The sequence below is a fragment of the Perissodus microlepis genome, chromosome 8 (genome assembly GCF_051167445.1).
Source record: "Perissodus microlepis isolate ML-2025 ecotype Zambia chromosome 8, ASM5116744v1, whole genome shotgun sequence".
Taxonomy (NCBI): Eukaryota; Metazoa; Chordata; class Actinopteri; order Cichliformes; family Cichlidae; genus Perissodus; species Perissodus microlepis.
Window position 1 is genome coordinate 15333348 of NC_140468.1, and position 20125 is coordinate 15353472.

Here is a 20125-nt window from a genome sequence, read left to right on the forward strand (position 1 = left end):
CCTGGGTCAACGACCCAGGCATCCTAACAGAATTATACAAAAAGGCCCTTTTCAGGGAACAGAAACCTATGAGTGCCACACATTTATGGGAACATCTCCAACAGATATGGGAAGAACTTTCTGAAGAATATTTGATTTCTATTATTGAAAGAATGTCACGGGTGTGTTCAGCTATTATATGTGCCAAAGGTGGCTACTTTTACGAGTCAAAAGTTTAGAATATGCTTTGGTCTATAAATTGATTACATGATTTCTTTTTTAACTCCAACTGCTTATTTGTATTATGCTTTCATTTCAGCATAATATTAAGGTGGTCCTAAACCTTTGACCAGTAGTGTAGATTCAACAGGGTGCTGGAAAAATTGTAGATGTGTACACTGAGGTCATAAAGGTAGGATGGATCCATGTTTTCATGTTATTTATGCCAAATTCTGACCCTACCATCTAAATGTCACAGCAGAAGTCAAGATTGATGAGACAATATTTATTTCCCTGCTCTAAGCTGACTGGAGTAGCACCTGGTGTGTTGTTCTGCTCCAAAAGCCAATTTGCTTTAAGGTACAGTTGAAGTTACTGTTACCTTCCTATCAGCTCAAAGCAGTCTGGTCATTCTCCTCTGACATCAGTAAGACATTCTGACCCAGAGAACTGCTGCTCACTGGATATTTTCTCTTTTTTATGGCTTTGTAAAACAAAACAAAAAAAATAAAAAATAAAAATCCCAGTAGATCAGCAGTTTCTGAAATACTAATTTCAGCATGCCTGGCAGCATCAACCATGCCTCAATCATAGTCATTACATTTCCAACAAAATTTAAAATGTACAAATTCCTGATGTTTTATATAGAACTAAAAAATAACTACTTCCAGCTACTTAAAAGGAACCAATAATCCATCCTTCAACTTAGTTAACCTTTTTTTTTTTTTTTAATAATCTTACACAAATATGACAAGTTAGTTTTTCTTGCTGATGTAGACAACATTCCAACAATTAAAAGTTAATCTTAGATGAAGTTTATGTAAAATAGCTGGCCATAAAAAGCTCTATAACTCCATCTCAGATCACTCCTTCCTTGATTGGTCTGAGCCATAGATTTCTCCTATCTGAAGTCATTCTCTTTTGGGTTTGGGAGAGTGAGGGCACAGATTTAACATGAGCATACATACTTTGTCAAACTAACGCCAGACCTGAGGAAGACAAGATCACTCCAAAAGAAAATAGAGCTTTAAATTATGGACCTTAAAGGTCTTCATCTTCTAATTCTTTTGCTGCTGTTCCAGGGATTTAAACTTGTTCAAGGTAGGTGTACACTCTTCATTTCAAGAAAGCACACTTTTAGGTAAGTAATTCACTAGTAGTACAATAAAAAGGGGGAAAACTGTGTCATACCAGTGATTTTTTTCACCAAAATGTGTAATTTCTATAAGTGATTTGAGTTGTAAAATCTGAAAAAAGTTAATACTTTTAACCACTACCTAAAATAAATGCTATAATTTAATGTAAAAATCTCAGTTAACTGAACTTAAACAAAAAGTAAATTTTTAAAAATCTGAAAACATGTTGTGTACTTACAAAACTAAAATAATTTTCTTTTTAAAAAACAAGAAACTACTGTATGTTTTTGGTTTTAATTTTTAGCAGTTTGGTTTAATCCAGTCTAATAACTTCAGTTCCTATTTATTTATAAATCACCAAATCACAACAACAGTTACCTCAAGGTGCTTTATATCATGAGCTTAAGACCACATATTAATACAAAGAGAAAAAAGAAAAGAAAAGATGTGGCAAAATCATATCACCCTCTCATGAGCAAGAGGTTTGGTGTTGGTGGAAAAGAAAAACTCTCTTTTAACAGGAAGAAACCTCTGGGAGAACCAGGCTCAGGGAAGGATGGCCATCTACTGCAACCTGTTGGTCTGAGGGGAGAAAGAGAGCCATCGATTAATAATAACTAATAGTTAAATGCAGAGAGGTGTGTAAACACACAGTGAGTGAGAAAGGTGACTGAAGAAGAAACACACAATGCATCATGGGAAGCCCCGAGCAGCCTACACCTATTGCAGCACAACTAAGGGACAATCACCTTATCCAGCTTTAACTATATGCTTTATCAAACAGGAAAGTTTTAACCGTAATCTTGAAAGTAGAGAGGGTGTCTGTCTGTCAAATCCAAACAGGAAGCTGGTTCAACAGAAGATGGGCCTGAAAACTGAAGGCTCTGCTTCCCATTCCGCTTTTAAATACTCTGGGAACAACAAGTAAGCCTTCAGTCTAAGAGCGAAGTGATCCAGGGTGATCTAATAAATTTGAACATTTTTAAACAACAACAGAGCAAACCCATTCTTAACTAAAACCAAACTGCAATCAAAACTAAATGATTAAACACAAATTTCATTTAAAAAAACGAAGCAGAATTAAAATAGCTAGCTTTTCTGCTAAGTACACGAATTCAGTTAACGTTGTGCTAAATTAAAGTTTGATAATGAGTTTAAAATGATGGTCTCATAATCTCCTGGGTCATAAGTTGGACTGCTGAGGTGTTAATTAGTCATGTTTAAAACGCCGACTCACATGTTTAAAGTTCAGAAGCTGCACACGGAGGAAGTAGCTCTCATAAACATAGTAACTCATTTGTGAAGAAAACTATAAAACATGTTCATCTTACTTAAGAAACGTGGACTTCAAGCAATTAAATATTAGCTAGCTGCCTGATTTCCACCTATTTTTTATATGTATATTTTGTAAACGATTTCTAACCAAATCTGTGCATGTGAAGCACACATGCTGGCCATTAAAAAAAGAAAGAAAGATATTTTATCTCTCTACAGGAAGTTGTGGAAGTGATCAGTTTCAGTGCAACAATGGACAATGCATCGACATAGGCTGGAGGTGTGACGGAACGAAAGACTGCACAGATGATTCAGATGAGCTGAACTGTCGTAAGCATCGCAAACAATCACAGAAAAAAATCCCTTTAAGAAGTCAGACATATGTTGGTACATGTTCTCTCGCAAAAATAAAACAAAGAGAAGAAATGTGAAGCCAAGCATAAACTGTATGACTTACATTTCTTTTGTATCCTAGACAACTGTTTTGCTCCTTTTGTTGCAGCACCTCCATCGTGCACCTCACAGGAATTTAAATGTGTGACAAGCGGTGAATGCATCCCATCGGGATTTGTCTGCGATGGGGAGGAGGACTGCATCGACGGCTCAGATGAGCAAAGAACCTGCGGTATGCAGAATGAATGCTTGAACGTGGCGTCAAAGAACAGAGAAATGAACAAACACTTTTGTTTGTCCTGAAAACTGTCATAATCACAAGACAAAAAAAATGTGTACTTATAATGAAGTAATGAAGACTTAAACTAGGTGGCCTCTAAAGGTTGTTCATAATTCAAATTGTTCATAATTTCAAAAAGAGCAGAAACTATACAAAATAAAAAAAAGTTGATTCTTTAAATGATCTGTAAAAGAAGCTATCTGACCTCACTAAGCATTTCAAGTATCTAATGTTAAAACTTAGGTCTTCCAATATTCATGAATTTAAAGTTAACACTGTGCTTTATTCATTACACAAACCCGTTATAACAGACAATCTACATTATGAACTATTTCTTTTGTAAAGTCTGTGTTTGGCTTTCAGTGTGGCAAAGACTTATTGAACCAAGAAGTAATTCTATAATCACATTACGCTCCTTGTTAGAAGTCTAATTCTCCCACAAAGTGGATTTTTGAAACAAGCCTAGCTTCATATTTTTGGTTCAGGCGGACGGACCTGCAGCCCAAACCAGTTCACCTGTCGGGAGGGCCAGTGTATCCCCAGCAAGTACAGATGTGACCACGTAAAGGACTGCGTGGACAACTCTGATGAGAATAACTGCAGTAAGAGTTTTAGATCTAGATGTAACCGGCCATGGTTACTTTACTAGATGATAGTATTCTAATTGTAATGGAGGAACTACTTGTTGTTTGCAGACTATCCACAATGCACTGAGAAAACCTGTGCCAACGGGGCCTGTTACAACAACTCACAGCACTGCAATGGGCGAGAAGACTGCAGAGACGGCTCTGATGAATTCAACTGTAGTGAGTAGATAACGCTTCTACTCTTCTTGTTTTCAACTCGCATTTGGAGCTACTGCAAGATATCAGACCAAAATATAAACTGTACACAAAATCTTAAAGTGAAAACGCTACATTGAGATGAAGAGAATCCGCTTTCTGGGATTTCCTTACCTGGATGATTGAGCATGAATCAAGACCTTTACAATATCATACTCTTATTTTGGTACATGAAAATAAACTGTAGCCCTTTTAAAAAAAAGCCGTTGTAGAGATCTACACTTTGTTAACAGAAATGTCAATGTTGTTTCTTTTGTACGAAAGCTTGTTTTCCACCAAAGTAGGAAAAAAAAAGTTATTTATCTCAAAATTTCAAGTTATGTCTGAGCAAGTCAGACTTTCAACATATCGAACTCAAGATTTCCACCTACTATGTCAATCCAAACTTTGCGATATGTAACTTGAACTTTTGAGATTGACAACTTAAAATTCTGAGAAGATACCAATCTGAAATTTGAACTCACCAACAGGAGAAAAACATTTTTCAGTTGTGGAAACTAGCTTCCATTGTCTTGTCTGCACCTTTAAAATTCAACACTTTTCTTACCTATCTTACCTTTACATGCCTTAAAGTGCCGAGCACAGCTAAGTCAAAATTTTGAGTTACATTTCTCAAAAGTTTGACTCAGTAAATATCTCAAAACTTCAGGTTAATTGTGAGCAAGTCAAACTTTTGACATACTTAACTCAGAATTTCAAGATACTTGAGATACCAACCTGATGTTGGGCCTCATGGACGGCAAAAAAATTCTTCAGTAGCAGAAATAGGCTTCTGTAGTCTCTTCTGCATCTAATTTAACTAAAATTCTAATAAATTTATGTATATTTATACTTTTTCTATTAATTATATTTTTAAAATATGCTATTACCTAAATTTTATTAGTGTTCTCCTGTTGTATAAACATAGCAAAAAGCCATTTCCAGACGCCATATTTGTTTGGCCTCTAATGGTAGGTCCTGCATGGGGTGTTAAGATGATGCATGAAATGATGTTGTGCTGCAACATTGCAGAATGTTTTCATCCCAGTTGCTTAAAGAACATATTCACAAAATGGTTGCCGTGTTTTAAAGCAACAAAAAGTTTTTAAAGTTCATTTTTATTATTTTCATATTATATATTTTGATAGTTATGCTTAACTCCTAATTAGCCAGTTTTATTCTGCATAATGGCTATGAAGTATTTTAATTTTATTTGGTTAACAGGTAATGATAGCCCAGCTATGCATTATTATAGTTTAGCAGTCTATGGTGCCAGAGAGCAGTAAAGTCTCAACCTTTGTACCTCTGGATCTTTATCAGTCTGGACTCCTCGTGATTTAGATGAACCTAAATTGAGATCTGTTCACTTGTTACTTTAGTTTTTGTGAGTCATAACTCATTTTAATAATTAACATATTACTGGACCTCCTGTAAATCCAGTCTCTGTTTTATTTTCAGCAACTCAGCATTGCCCCATCCACCAGTTCCAATGTGCAAATGGCTTCTGTATCCTGATGTCATTTGTGTGTGACCACTGGGATGACTGTGGGGATGACAGTGATGAGCAAAACTGTGGTAAGGGTGAATGAGACCAAACACACATGCTAGCTAATTATGAGCCTCTTTTACATTTTAAATTGTGTTCAATAAGCACAGGCTGCCATTTAACTTACTGGTTGTCTAGATTACCAGAGCTGCAGTGGCAACCAGTTCACTTGCGCCAGTGGCCGTTGCATTCCTCAGCAGTGGGTGTGTGACAAGTTCAACGACTGTGGGGACTACAGTGATGAGAGAGGATGTGGTGAGAAAACTTGACTGATTTACTAATATGTGACATTGTTTATGACTTTCAATAAAAGATTTTTTAAAAAGTTCATGAAAATGTCAAGATTAGTTTAACTATTAGACGTATTAGAAGGTTCACTGAGTTTTGAAATCACTCTTCAAGAGTTAAAGCTCAAATTATACCATCATAACAAATCAAAAAAGATTCTTTCCTCACAACAACATGAAAGAATGTTTGCATATTTTTAACATAATTATACGTCTTTCAATGTTTTTCAGATAGTAACTCCCGAGACTGTTACCCCGGTGAGTGGGGATGCCCAGGCTCGACCATGTGCATACCAGTGGGAAACGTGTGTGATGACAAGCCTGACTGTCCTGGAGGCACAGATGAGACCAACACCACTGCACAGCAAACCTGCGGTAAGCCTGACGTGTACAAGTCCCACACTAAGAATTCTACCATTTATGATAATATCATGTCACACCTGCCTTTATAATCTAAAAAACAACAACAAATGAGATGAATCTGAAGGAATTGAAGTGATCGAGATCTTGTCGAGTGTAGAATATCTCACGTTTTCAGAACCGTGATTTGATAAATTTGGGTGTAAGGGCTTTGGCTATAGTGTCGAGTAATCACAAATGTTTACCAGATGTCAGCTGTTCAGATACTATAATCATAACTTTTGCATTCCTTATCACTGCCTTAACACACACTTGGTTTAATATTAACTTTTTGCAGGTCATTTTCAGGCCTATAAAGCTTATTACGATACCAATAACGTCCTGGCATCCAAGCTTCTTAGAATAGGATTAATTTTACACTTTTACCGTTGTTTACATTTGTCCATGATGTTCATTTGTGTGATGTTGACTCACAGGCCTGGAAAGGTGCTCAGCCTTGAGCTGTGAGTTCTACTGCCACCCATCTCCTCAGGGTGGTGCATGCTACTGCCCTGATGGCTTCATTGTAGCCAATGACAGTCGGTCGTGTGTAGGTGAGTTCATTTATATGTATTTTTTCCCTAAAAACATCATCTCTATGTGTGGCAGTGTTAAAAATTGAATCGGACATTGACAGCACACACAGTTTTAGCAACTTGTGTTTTGCGTCCTGGAAAAAGCACAGAGCTTTTAGGAAGTATAAACTGTGTAATTTCAGTGTGTTCTAGCTGCAAATCATTTGTGTAGACTCTTACTATAATGTCCCTCACATTATACATCCAAAACATGGCTGTTTGTTCTATTGCCCAGACTATAATGACTGTCAGATCTGGGGCATCTGTGACCAGCTGTGTGAGGATCGTCCTGGCACACACCACTGCAGCTGTGCTGATGGATACGTCTTGGAGCAAGGTCATGTTTGCAGAGCAAATGTGTCAGGTACAGAGAGTGCACACATGTCATGGTACCTGTGTTTAATTTTGCTGTTTAAAAGATGAGACTGAAATCATTAAATTAAAAAGACATTATTGTTTACAGTCCAGCTGAGTGACAACGATCTTCAAATATCATTCTTTTCCTCATATTTTGTTTGCAATTCCATCAAATGTTACATTTTCTAGTGTCTGTTATTTGTGTTTTTCAGCTGGGCTGCCACAGCTAATTTTCACCAATGGGGGGGATGTGATGATAGCTGATCTGCACGGGCGCATTGTCAGGATTCTGGTGCCATCCCAGGGAAAAGGTTTAGCAGTGGCAGTCGCCTACAGCTGGCACAATGACAAAGTCTTCTGGAGTGATACTTATACCAAAAAAGTCAGTTTGAATTTAATGTCTGATGAAGTTCTTGATTATGTTTTATTGTTATTTTTTTATACAACAAACATTAATCCAAAACTTTGAAATTCTTTTGCCAGGTTTATTCCGCCAACTATTACGGAGGCGACATTAAGGCAATTCTGAATAATTCGGTTCACAGCGTCCAAAATATTGCAGTTGATTGGATCAACCTCAAACTTTATGTACTGGAGGCCAGGGTGGAGCGCATTGATGTGTGTGACTTTGATGGAGGAAATCGAGTGACGCTGGTGGCTGAAAACCTGCGGACTCCTCATGGCCTCGCCCTGGACCCAACAGTAGGGTGAGTTTAAATAAATGACGTGGTTTTATAATCACAAAAAGAATGAAATATGAGTTTAGGTTTGGGCATTAGTTTTTGAATTACTGGCAATTTTTTCATCTACAAATTCAGTGTCAGGAAAAAAGTTTGATAAACATCATAATTTTGTGAGTTAAAGATAATTCGAGTGTAAAAGATTGGATGTCCAAGAGTCTTTGAGTTCACCTGAGTTTTGCTCATTTAACTCATATAACATCCTTTTACTTTTTTTTTTTGGTTTGTAGCTACATGTTCTTCACAGACATGGGTGGTAACAATGTGCAGTCTAAGCTCGAACGTGCCTTCATGGATGGCAGCAATCGTTTCGAGCTGGTAAAGAGCAGGCTCGGCACGCCAACAGGAATTACCCTTGATATCATCACCCAGAGGGTCTACTGGTCTGACAGCCACTTTGACACAGTGGAGACTGTCACGTACAGCGGTTTGGACAGGTAAAGGTTACATTAGAAATAAATTGTTGACATCCTTCAGTTGTATCCTCCTTGATGTTCTTTCTAAGGCGTACTTGTTTCACATAGAAAATTAGTCCTCAATGGTGGAACACAGTCGCCACATCCTTTTGGAATAGCTTTATTTGAAAACCACGTATTCTTCACTGACTGGAGCAAGATGGGTGTGATCAGATCAAATCGCTTCAATGGCAGCAACCCAACCCTCCTCTATCGTGCCGCGAACCGGCCAGGCCATGTTGTCGTCTCCCACCCTCTCATGCAGCCTCTGGGTAAGGAGATTCAGTCACATTCAGTCTGAGGAAAACAACTTTAAAATGTCTGCTTTCCCTTGAATATAATGTAACAAGATGCCTCTATGGTACTTATTAAAAATACAATATTAAAAATGTATTTCTCCAGATATCGTGAACTGCTTACTCGACTAAAAAAATCTACCAACTGTGTTGTGAACAAATTTTTATCTTAACACAAAAAGAAAATTCTTTGTTATCTATAAGAGCTACATACTACACTGAGTGATGTCTTAAAATGATGACATCTGTCTTGTAATGCAGTGAAGAACCCTTGTGGGAGAAACAATGGTGGCTGTGAGCAAATTTGTGTCTTAAGTCACCGCACTGACAATGATGGTTTGGGCTTCCGCTGTAAGTGTCGCCATGGTTATGACCTCCATTCGGACCTTCGGTCCTGCTTCAGTAAGTTTATCTAATTTGTAAAATGACCTTACCCTTCTCTTATACACATGTTTATATACGTGTTTCTGTTCTGGGTTAAAAAAAAATTGTTAATGAAATGTATAATAATGTGCACACAATTTAAAAAATTCCAATCCTTTCTGGTAAGCTAAATGTGGGAATTTTAAGGTGTTTTTTTTTTAATATATCATTTAAACAGCAAGTTTATATGGTAATAAGCCCTGGCACAAATTTTTTGTGCAGAGGTGAAGGACTACTTGCTGGTGGCCTCCTCACTGGCGGTGCGGGGAATCCCACTGAATCTGTCCACGCAGGAGGACATCACTCTGCCCCTCACAGGCCTCGGGGCGTCTTTTTCTGGCTCTGCAATGGAGTTTGACGGCAATGAGGGGACTGTTTTCTACAACGACAGGTCCAAAGGCCTCATCTATAAGTCAAACCTCAATGGCAGTGGTGAGTTTTTGACTTGGGTAAAAAAAAAAAAAAGTGGCACTAAGGGTGCTGAGTTTTATAACCTAACCTTGATATAGTTACAGTGTTTAATCAAAGCGATCTCACCTATTATATTTATGCAATCTCAGTTCAGCAGATTTTGACAGGCTACAGAGTGGGGATAGTTGATGCCATGGCATATGACTGGACCTCAAAAGTTTTGTTTTGGACCACAAGCACCTACAGCTCAGTGGTAGCCTTCAGAGTCACGGACAAGTCCAGACGAGACATTGTGACGGGATTAGGGAACCCAAAGGGAATTGCAGTGCATCCTAGTGCTGGGTGAGTTATCAGATTTATCACAAATAACTCCTGAAAGATACTTTGCCTGAGCAGGTTTTAGTTTGTAGAGACAGGAAGGAAATTAAACACAATAAATGGTAATGAATATTTTTTATTCAGATTTTTCTGATCATAGAAAAATGCTGTCTATTCAAACCACTTTTACTATACTCACTACTCTACACTACTACTTCCTAAACCACAGCCATCACATGGGCCTCCACCCTTTATATTCAGGATAACAATTATCATTATTCACTGTAGTCTACTGCATTACTTCACCAAACATTTCTCCACAGCTACTTGTTCTGGTCTGACTGGTATCGTCCAGCAGTAATAATGAGAGGCTTCACTGATGGCAGCAATGCTGTCCCTCTTGTCAACACAACACTGGGATGGCCATTTGGGCTTGCTGTTGACTATATGTAAGTAGAGTGGTCAACTATGTCAGTTATGAGAATATCTGCTTGGCTCCATTTAAGGAATAATATACAGTATATAGTGTATGACTCGGCTACACTTCTTCTTTGTGGATTTCTCTTTGACAGGAATGACAGGCTGTACTGGGTCGATACCCTTCTTGATCAGATTGGCCACATTGATATTGAAGGAAGTGACAGACAGACATTTACCAACATCGGCCAGATCACTCAGCCCTACTCTTTGACAGTTTATACAGGTTAATTCAACTGTACACTCATTCAGAATACTGCACAAAACACAAACACACCATACTCACCATAAGCAAGCTCTTAAGGAAACCAAGGTTAGCCTTATTATTGTTATTTGATTACCTTCTGGCTTCTACAGTATGCATCTATTCGATATTCCCCAATTCTAAAAATATGGAATTGGTAAATGGACTGGAACTTACATAGCACTTTTCTACTCAATTTAGTATTCAAAGTACTTTCTACTGCAAGTCTCACTTACCCAAACAAATACACAGTCAAGCAGTGCTTTTATCTATGCCCAAGTGCACATGCATTTACACTCCAATGGATGCATCAGGACAAATCAGGTTTCAGTTTCTTGCTCAAGAATACTTTGACACATAGCTGGAGGATACAGGGACTGATTGATCCACCGAACTTGTGATTGGTAGCTGACCCACTCTACCAGCTTGTAACAACCACTAAATCACATTTATAACATGTAATGTCTTTTAGTTTCATATACAACTGCTTGTAACGCAGCAATATCTATCTTGTAGACTACCTGTATGTGTCTGATACAAGGACCAGTGCTATATTCGAGATGAGGAAGAGGGACGGTGGTGGGAACATTATGGTCAGACAAGGAATCACCGGCATCATGAATATCAAGGCCTATACAGCTGACCTCCACAGCAGTAAGTTTATCCAAAGAAAGACACTGGATTCTGGAAAGTGCTTAGAGGTGCAGTTTAGTGCTGTAGGACCAGGACTTTGGAGTTTTGAGTGGCGGTAGGAAGTAAATGATCTCCGTATTGCAGAACAATGAAGGAATTCTGGGTCAAGACAACACATGAGCAGTGATAAAGCAATCGAGGACCCTACTGACTTCTTCTCTGTGATCTTTCTGACAGCCTTCAACAGCCGATGTAACATGCTGCCAAATGGACACTGCAGCCACTTCTGTTTTCCAACTCCCAACTTTGGTCGAGTGTGTGGCTGTCCGTATGGTATGAAACTTCAGTCAAATCAGAGGGACTGCATCAAGGACGATTCCGTTCCTCCACCTGACAACATCTGCGGGGACTACTCTTTCGAGTGTGATGAAGGACGTTGCAGACCTAACGCTGACCGCTGTGATGGGATTGTTGACTGCATAGATCAGACTGATGAGGCCAACTGCACAGATTCAGGTGAATGAAAAAGAAAAACGCACATGCTTAGGAGTTAGTGTAAGAAGATATTTTTAAGTAATCCAACTGATCGCCTCATTTATCTTTATCAGGAGCGACCTGCTCTCCGTACGCCTTCACCTGCAACAACAAGCATTGCATCTATGCCAGTTGGCGCTGTGATGGCATGGATGACTGCGGAGACGGCTCAGATGAGATTAACTGTCCCACTCGTGTCCCTATCAGCTGTTCATCCGGCTACTTCACCTGCAACAACAACAGATGCATCTCTGCAAAATGGGTGTGCGACGGTGAAAATGACTGTGGGGATGGCTCTGATGAGCACAACTGCAGTAAGCACAGATTCCACAAGTCTTCTTGACTTGCTGCACATACAGCTATTATGTTATTACATATTAACATACATGTTTAAAAATAAATAAATAAATGAGCTCTGTTTGTGATTATCAGATTCAACCATCACCACATGCCCTCCAAACTACTTCTTGTGTCCTGATCATCGCTGCATCAGTAGCTTCTATGTTTGTGATGGAGACCAAGACTGCTTGGATGGCTCTGATGAGAAAGATTGTGGTCCGTATCTGGAAAATCATCCATGTTTTAGCAATTTTTTTAGATCTTTGGAGCAACATCGTATATTTAATGCAACTAGTTTGATGGCAGCAAAAAGCTGCAAGCCACTGATTGTAGTTGGCATATTGAACATATGTTTGCTGTTGTGCCATAAAAGTTTACTTGTCTTTTCTTTGTTTTCTGTTTCCTTTGTGCTTTAAGAGTTTTCCTGTTCCTCCTTTGAGTTTGCCTGTGCCAGTGGGGACCAGTGTGTCTATTCAAGTTATCGGTGTGATGGAGTGTTTGACTGCAGGGATCATTCTGATGAACAAGGCTGCCGTATGTCACCTGCATAGAATAATGTTTTGTATAATTACAGATTGGGAATTCCACTTTCTCTCAAATTTATCAGAGAAAGTCACTGAAGTTTTAGTTATTTATTTATTTATTTTCTTTGACAACTCCAGCCACCCGAGGTCCAGGCCTCTGCCACAATGATGAGTTTCAGTGCCAGAGCGACGGTTTCTGCGTACCAGATGAGTGGGAGTGTGATGGTCACTCAGATTGTGAGGATGGGTCTGATGAACACAACTCCTGCCCACCTGTCACCTGTAGATCCAATTACTTCCAATGCGCCAACAAGATATGCATTCCAATGAGTTGGTTGTGTGACGGCGAAAATGACTGCCGGGACATGAGTGATGAACTGAACTGCCCCACCCCTCCGTTTACTTGCCCCTCCGGACAGTGGCTGTGTCCGATCAGTGAGGTGTGCATCAACCAGGACAAGGTGTGTGACGGCCAAAGGGACTGTCCCAACGGAGCAGATGAGTCACCTATCTGCAGTGAGTTAAATGCATTGTGTATAACATTTAAATCTCTAAATGGACATAAAAAGAAAAGAAATTAAGGATAGCTAAAATGCTTTATATTACTTAAAAACTGGTATAAGTAAGACAAAAAGACAAATGTACTAGAATTTAAGACACAAATGCATTATATTACTAATACATTATATTACTAACTCCTGTAGATGAAGATGACTGTTCACTCAGCAACGGGGGCTGCAGCGACAGTTGTGTTCAAGGCCCATTTGGGGCTGAGTGCACCTGTCCACCAGGATATCAGCTCCTCAATGACTCAAAGACCTGCGATGACATCAACGAGTGTCTGGTTCCTGGTTTCTGCAGCCAGCAGTGCTACAATGAAAGAGGAAGCTTCAGGTGCCACTGTTCTGATGGTTACCTCCTAGAGCCAGATGGACGGACCTGCAAAGCTACGAGTAAGCAACAAGCAACACAATACAGGAACTGTGTAACTTGTATAAAGATACTACAGGGCTTTCAGTGACCAACAAGCTCTTTTTCCATCTTTAGACCCAAGTGCAGCTGTACTTTTGCTTGCCAAACGTAGCCAGATCATTGCCAACCAAGTCAACATAAGACCACCCCTGATGAGTCCAGTGATCACCGGTTTAAGCATTGTGACTGTAGACTTTGACAGTGTCACTTCCAAAATCTACTGGGCTGATACCAAAGAGAAAAAGATATGGAGTGCCTACCAGAACGGCACTGGCAAACAAGCGGTAAGGCTAATGGTCACATGTAACAACAGAGTTTCTTGCTTTATAATCTGAACATTTAAATGAACGGTTTAATTTTGTGAGTGCTCAATATGTCCCTGTTGTTTTAGGTGTTCTCGTCTGGTCTGATGGTAACAGAGAGTATTGCTGTCGACTGGGTTGGTCGGAATCTGTATTGGACAGACTCTGTCATGGAGAACATTGAGGTTTCCACTCTGGATGGTCGTTATCGCAAGGTCCTCATGAGTAAAAATATTACCAACCCCCGTGGATTGGCTTTGGACCCCCGTAACCAGTAAGTACACTCAAGTTACATGGATGTTATGCTAGTATTACATTATTTAATTTAATAGTTAAGCAAAAGGCCCTTTATAAATACATTTTCACCCTTTTTTACCATACTCAAGAAGTACATCATTGACCTCTCTGTCTTTCTCATTCATGCCAGTACCAACCTGATGTTCTGGTCAGACTGGGGCCAGAACCCCAGGATTGAGCAGGCCAGCATGGATGGAACCATGAGAAAAGTCATCGTCAGCACTAAGATCTACTGGCCCAATGGCTTGGCCCTGGACTACACCACACAAAGAGTCTACTTTGCAGATGCCTATCTCAGATATATTGACTACTGTGACTATGGTGGAAACAACCGATATCAGGTTATGGCAAGTGATGTGGTAAGTTTAGTTTTTCCTGTTTTTCATTATAAGGAGGAAATATTTACTACTTGTTTAAAGTTTATACCCTTTTAATCATTTTTCAACACGGTTTGGAGAACTGAGACAATTTGGTGTCACTCTTTACCACATGCATTAAAGCCAGGGGTGATACCATGTCTGTTATTGGAGGTTACTGGCATAAACCATTCAAATACAATGAGTGTTACGTTTAAAATATAATCATTGTTCACAAAAAGTTTTTATCCTTTGTGTGTCTAACACCAGGTTCTCCAGCACCCATATGGTATGACCATCTTTGAAGACACCATATACTGGTCAGAACATTATACCAGCAAGGTGATGAGTACCAACAAGTTCCATGGTGGCAACATCACTACTCACATGAACAATGTCTACCAGCCCATGGGCATTGTGATGGCTCATCCCATCAAACAACCCGCAGGTAGTTTTCAAATAAAAAACAAATCTTACTTGGATACTTGTAGCTTTAAGAAGTGTATTAAAATGTGTTGATGTCTATAATAACTGAGTACATGAGTTTCACACACACACTACAGCAATGCTCTACTGTAATAGTTAAACAAAGTTTAACTCTTCACAGAGAATGTTCGTTTTTCCTTTCTATTGTGAACCCACTATAAAAGTAGAAATTTATATTGTAAATAGTGAATAAACAAGAACTTTCTGTCATGTAAATGTTTATGTATTACTTGGTTACTTTGGGGTAGTATGAATGGACATGGAGGAGGTCCTTATCAGGAAAAAAAAAACAACCTAAAACATATGAGAATACAGTCCAAAATTTATGTCCTCCATCACATTTTCCAAAGCAGTCCAGTAGGACCAGATTGGAGTTTTTGGTGGGCCAATTCTGGTCCCCGGGGCCACAATTTCGATACCCTAAAGAAAATAGGTGGACCAAATCATGCCAGCAAAATGCTCCCAGAGGCACCAGATCCCTTCACTGTGAGCGTGGAAGGCTCAGCTTGTTCCTTTCATTTGTCATCTGTTTGCTCACTAAATTCTTCTTTTAATGTTACCAGTGTGATAGTTTGATGAATCTGATTTCAAGGCTGAAAGTGACTCTTTGTGTTTAGCCATCAACCCATGCAGCGAACACCTGTGCACTCAGCTGTGCCTGCTGTCAACACTGAGACCCAGGTACTACACCTGCCACTGCCAATCAGGTTGGAAGCTGGATGCTGACAAGCGCACCTGTGTTAAAGGTAATTTTGGTTTTACACCTTTCTCTGTCTCACTGTTCACAGAATTTAACAGTGCTGAATACAAATCAGTGTCAGTAATGAGTTTTCTGCTCGTGGTTAATATTAATTTTGTAAATGTTTTGCTAAAAAAAAATCTCTCCTACAACTGTGCATCTCTTTGTTCTTCTCCATTCATTTCTAGATGAGACTCCCTTCTTAATGGTGGTTAGGGATACTGTGATTTTTGGCATTCCCCTGGATCCCACAGACCCTTCCAACAATGCAATGGCCCCAGTGTCTGGCATCAGCCAGGGGCGGGACATTGACTTTGATGATCAGGAGCAGTTTGTCTATTGGGTGCAGAGCACTGTGAGTGGAGGTCTTAAACTGAAGAGGCGGAAAGAGTTTTATAACATGCAATAGATTTGAGTGTGAAACATGCATAGATTCTAAGATGTCTTATTACAATCAATTCATTATATTAGGAAGGAAATTGTATTTCATTTTAAATTTGAATAAGTTTAAAACAGAAGAAAAATGAGATCAGTACACATCAATAGTACCTGCAGATTCTGAATAATTCTTTTAAATTAATTGACTCTTTTGTTCTGATGCTAGGATTCGATTTGGAGAGTGAAAACCGACGGAACAAACAAAACTCAGTTTGCTCCAGCTGCTTTCATGGGCTCACCGGCCGGTCTGGCTTTTGACTGGATAGGCCGAATAATGTATTACACCAATCCCACTGCCAAAACCATTGAAGTAAGCATTATAGTGAGAGACAGAATCATTTGATTATCAATTACTGATAAGATGCTGTCATGCCTAGGCTCACTTGTACCTGCAAACAAGTAAACAACACTTGAATTAGAAGAGATCAGAAAACACCGTGGCAAAAAAGATTAAATACAGATGTCGTCATGATGTTGTGTTTAATTACCAAAAATACCCCAAATCAAATATACTCATTTCCTTTTTTTTCCTTTTTTGTTGGATATTATTGTGGTATATTACTATTTTATTTTATTTTTATTATTATTATTTATTAAATTGATATACTTTCAAATTTTTGTTACTTTAAGAAGTTTAGTTTAGCAAATTATTACAACAACCTACAATTAAAAATGCTATGCATGGTTAACTCAGAGGTTTTATATCTTTTTGATTGGAAATTAAATTTTTTATAAAGTGACTGCTGAACAAGTGCTAAAATTAACCTTTATTGTTTTAATCTGTAGGTTATGATTTGCCTTTTGGTTTTTGCATTTATTATTTATTGGGGGATTTTTTTTTTTTAGTAGACGTAAATAAAATACAATGTCGCACTTAGGTTATCCGTGTTGATGGAAGTGAGCATTACAGGAAGATCCTTATCACCTCTAACGGAAAACCAGAGGGAGTAGGAGAGCCCATTGGAATTGTGCTGGATCCAGCCCGAGGGTAAATCACATGTTCATAAAAATTAATAAATACATATAATTACCTTGATCAGCGCTATTTAGTTTGTATATATTATATGTAGATAATACATATTACACAGTACACAGCACCCTCATTACCATTAAGAAGACAATAGTTGGCTGGTGAATATGTTGGCAACATATTCCCCTCACTTTTGCTTCCTGTGACATATATAACCCAATTAAAACAGTAACTTGGTCCAAGACGTCATTTAACTGAATGTCTACATGATATTAGAATATTTTTCCATTTTAGTGAAACTAACCTAATGTAACTTTTTTAGCGTAAAATCTAAGAAATCTCCGTTTTTTGGACTTTAACATCCTGTTACCTATCAGCATTAGTGTGGCACCAGCAGCAAATCTTGCGTATAGGTGTTACGTTTGACTGAATGGGAGGAGAAATTGGCAGTATGACTCGCTGAGATCACATCACTTGTCATGTTTAACCTTTCCATCCACAGAAAGTTATTTTGGTCAGACAAGGGGTCGGACAGTGGAGTTCCTCCAAAGGTCGCCAGCGCTGACATGGATGGCAGCAACCTTGTGAACCTCTACACAGGCAGCATGGCTAACATAGGGTTCATCACTGCCGACATCTCCACCATGAAACTGTACTGGGGCGTGGCTGGCACAGGGGTGGTGAGTACAAGTTACCTGTTTAATATATAGACTTTAACTAGAAATGTGATCACTCACTTTAATATTTTCTGTTCGTTCTTGTTTTCCCAGATTGAGCATGGCACTATGGACGGGGCAAGCCGTGTGACAGTGGTCAGCGGTCTGTCCCATCCATGGGGGCTGACTATTTACCAAAATTACCTCTACTACACTGACCTGGACTATGAGGTCATTGAGAGGGTGGACAAGGACACTGGCGCCAATATGGTGGTGATGAGGAACGGCATGTCTGGCCTCCATGGTCTCAAAGTGCATGCAAGAGACAGTATGTGAATCAAGTGTCTTTCAAATAACTACAGAAGTGTCCGTTCTTTGGGTTTTTGGTGTTCTCATGCAGACTGGTTAGATTATGTAACAATTAATACCAGCCAGTGAATGAGGGAATGATATTTAGGGCTAATTTTATTTCGTTTTCTGAATCTAGCTTTTTGTGTTTTGCTCATAACATTTTCTTGTTTTTCACAAAAAGTAAATGATTCATTTTGGGAGATTTCACTTGTGTGTGCATAGTAGAATATACAATACTGTCTATGTTTGTGTTTTTTTTATTGAACATATCTGTACATAGTACTATATTTTGGCCTTTTTTCTATTCTCTTACTCATTTTTTTTCCACTTTTCACTTTTTCTAATATATGTCTAATTCACTTTTTGTTCCTGTTCTTTGTGCTCCTGGAACGAGTGAATTTCCCCACTGTGTAAATCAAGTCTACATCTATGTCTTTGTCTATGTTAAGATGCATTTAAGTCTAGGACTCCTGACAAAAAAGTGTGCGTCACCTCTGTGTTTGAGATAGATCGCAGAATACGAAGAAGACAAGTATGTGAGGATATTGAGAAGCAGGTTTAATTAAAAGAAAAAAAAGTCCAAACTTAGTTTAGATTTTCTCCTGCTTAAAGTCACAGATTCGGCACAACACAAAAATGACTTATAATATCAGTCAAACCCTTTTCATGTCAGGAGATCTGGTATAAATTCTTATTCTCCAGTCAAATATGGGCATCCAGTAACGCTGGCCTTCGCCACCCTGTCTTTTCCACCTCAGACTCAGCAGGAACCACTAATGCCTGCAGCTCCAACAACGGCGGCTGTCCGCACCTCTGTTTGCCCAAACCCGACAATAAGAAGACCTGTGCCTGCACTACAGGGTTTCACCCATCTCCAGATGGCTCCAGCTGCCAAGAGTATGAATCTTTCGCCATTGTCTCCACCCGCTCATATATCCGTGGCTTCCACGTAAACAGCTCTGACCACTCTGAAGCTATGGTGCCTGTTGGCGGATGTATGTTGGCTTCTTATTGTCTTGAAATATGAAGTTCAAACCTGTTTTCATATTATATAGCATAGATTATAATCATCAACTTTCCGTTAACCCAAGTTCCTCTCTGATATTTTTCTCAGCATCATATGTCATTCATGATAAGGTGGATGCCCACATTAAATCTGGCTATGTGTACTGGACTGAGAACAGCACCTACTCCACATACAAGGGTATTTTCAAAGCCAGAACTGATGGAGGGCATTACACTAGAGTTCTCCCTTCAGGAGTTGGCGTAAGAGGCATTCGGGGTCTGGCTGTTGACTGGATTGCAAGTAGGTGGCAACATCCACCAACAATTTATCCATCCACCTCCACTAGCATTAATGTAAAATGTAAAGAATCTACAAAAATAATGTAGAATTTCTCTATTTACTTTTCAGATAACTTGTATTTCACCAATGCTCATAAAACCGAAACCTACCTGGAGGTGATGGCCATCAACACGACCTTCCGAATGATTCTCATTAAGTCCTCTGAGGATCAGCCCCGGGATGTGGCTGTCAGCCCTAAACTTCGCTACCTCTTTTGGACTGATGCTGGTCAGACACCGAAGATTGAGCGGGCCTTGCTGGATGGCACAAACCGCACAGTGTTGGCATCAGAGAGCTTAGCGTCACCTCGTGGCCTAACAGTTGATTACAGTAATAACTTCCTCTACTGGACAGATGATGTTCTTGATATGATCTCACGCATGGCCATAGACGGCACAGAGAGGCAGATTATCCGGTATGGGAGCCGGTATCCATCTCCAATGGGACTAGCTATATTAGGAAACTACATGCTGTGGGTGGATAAAAGGCTTGGAAAGCTCTTCCAAGCCAGTAAGGACCCAGCCAATACCGACCAGCCAGAGGTGAACATTG

At 39.2% G+C, this 20125-nt stretch overlaps 1 protein-coding gene across 1 annotated transcript in view; it reads left to right on the plus strand.

Moving 5' to 3' along the window:
• Positions 1 to 1232: 1232 nt before the first annotated feature.
• Positions 1233 to 20125, plus strand: part of lrp2b (low density lipoprotein receptor-related protein 2b) — a 41784-nt gene continuing 22891 nt past the window's right edge. Inside the window, exons 1-39 of the mRNA XM_084937716.1 lie at positions 1233 to 1299; positions 2829 to 2939; positions 3112 to 3234; positions 3768 to 3884; positions 3978 to 4088; positions 5562 to 5678; positions 5788 to 5904; positions 6168 to 6311; positions 6773 to 6889; positions 7146 to 7274; positions 7480 to 7649; positions 7751 to 7974; positions 8238 to 8444; positions 8532 to 8734; positions 9020 to 9160; positions 9404 to 9613; positions 9742 to 9934; positions 10234 to 10359; positions 10483 to 10613; positions 11148 to 11285; positions 11502 to 11780; positions 11873 to 12112; positions 12231 to 12353; positions 12555 to 12671; positions 12800 to 13177; positions 13366 to 13614; positions 13709 to 13917; positions 14025 to 14209; positions 14363 to 14591; positions 14859 to 15036; positions 15692 to 15820; positions 16002 to 16168; positions 16418 to 16561; positions 17130 to 17239; positions 17724 to 17901; positions 17992 to 18205; positions 18987 to 19223; positions 19343 to 19534; positions 19643 to 20115. Coding sequence (XP_084793842.1) covers positions 1233 to 1299; positions 2829 to 2939; positions 3112 to 3234; positions 3768 to 3884; positions 3978 to 4088; positions 5562 to 5678; positions 5788 to 5904; positions 6168 to 6311; positions 6773 to 6889; positions 7146 to 7274; positions 7480 to 7649; positions 7751 to 7974; positions 8238 to 8444; positions 8532 to 8734; positions 9020 to 9160; positions 9404 to 9613; positions 9742 to 9934; positions 10234 to 10359; positions 10483 to 10613; positions 11148 to 11285; positions 11502 to 11780; positions 11873 to 12112; positions 12231 to 12353; positions 12555 to 12671; positions 12800 to 13177; positions 13366 to 13614; positions 13709 to 13917; positions 14025 to 14209; positions 14363 to 14591; positions 14859 to 15036; positions 15692 to 15820; positions 16002 to 16168; positions 16418 to 16561; positions 17130 to 17239; positions 17724 to 17901; positions 17992 to 18205; positions 18987 to 19223; positions 19343 to 19534; positions 19643 to 20115 — 6927 coding nt within the window. The remainder of the gene's footprint in view (positions 1300 to 2828; positions 2940 to 3111; positions 3235 to 3767; positions 3885 to 3977; positions 4089 to 5561; positions 5679 to 5787; positions 5905 to 6167; positions 6312 to 6772; positions 6890 to 7145; positions 7275 to 7479; positions 7650 to 7750; positions 7975 to 8237; positions 8445 to 8531; positions 8735 to 9019; positions 9161 to 9403; positions 9614 to 9741; positions 9935 to 10233; positions 10360 to 10482; positions 10614 to 11147; positions 11286 to 11501; positions 11781 to 11872; positions 12113 to 12230; positions 12354 to 12554; positions 12672 to 12799; positions 13178 to 13365; positions 13615 to 13708; positions 13918 to 14024; positions 14210 to 14362; positions 14592 to 14858; positions 15037 to 15691; positions 15821 to 16001; positions 16169 to 16417; positions 16562 to 17129; positions 17240 to 17723; positions 17902 to 17991; positions 18206 to 18986; positions 19224 to 19342; positions 19535 to 19642; positions 20116 to 20125) is intronic.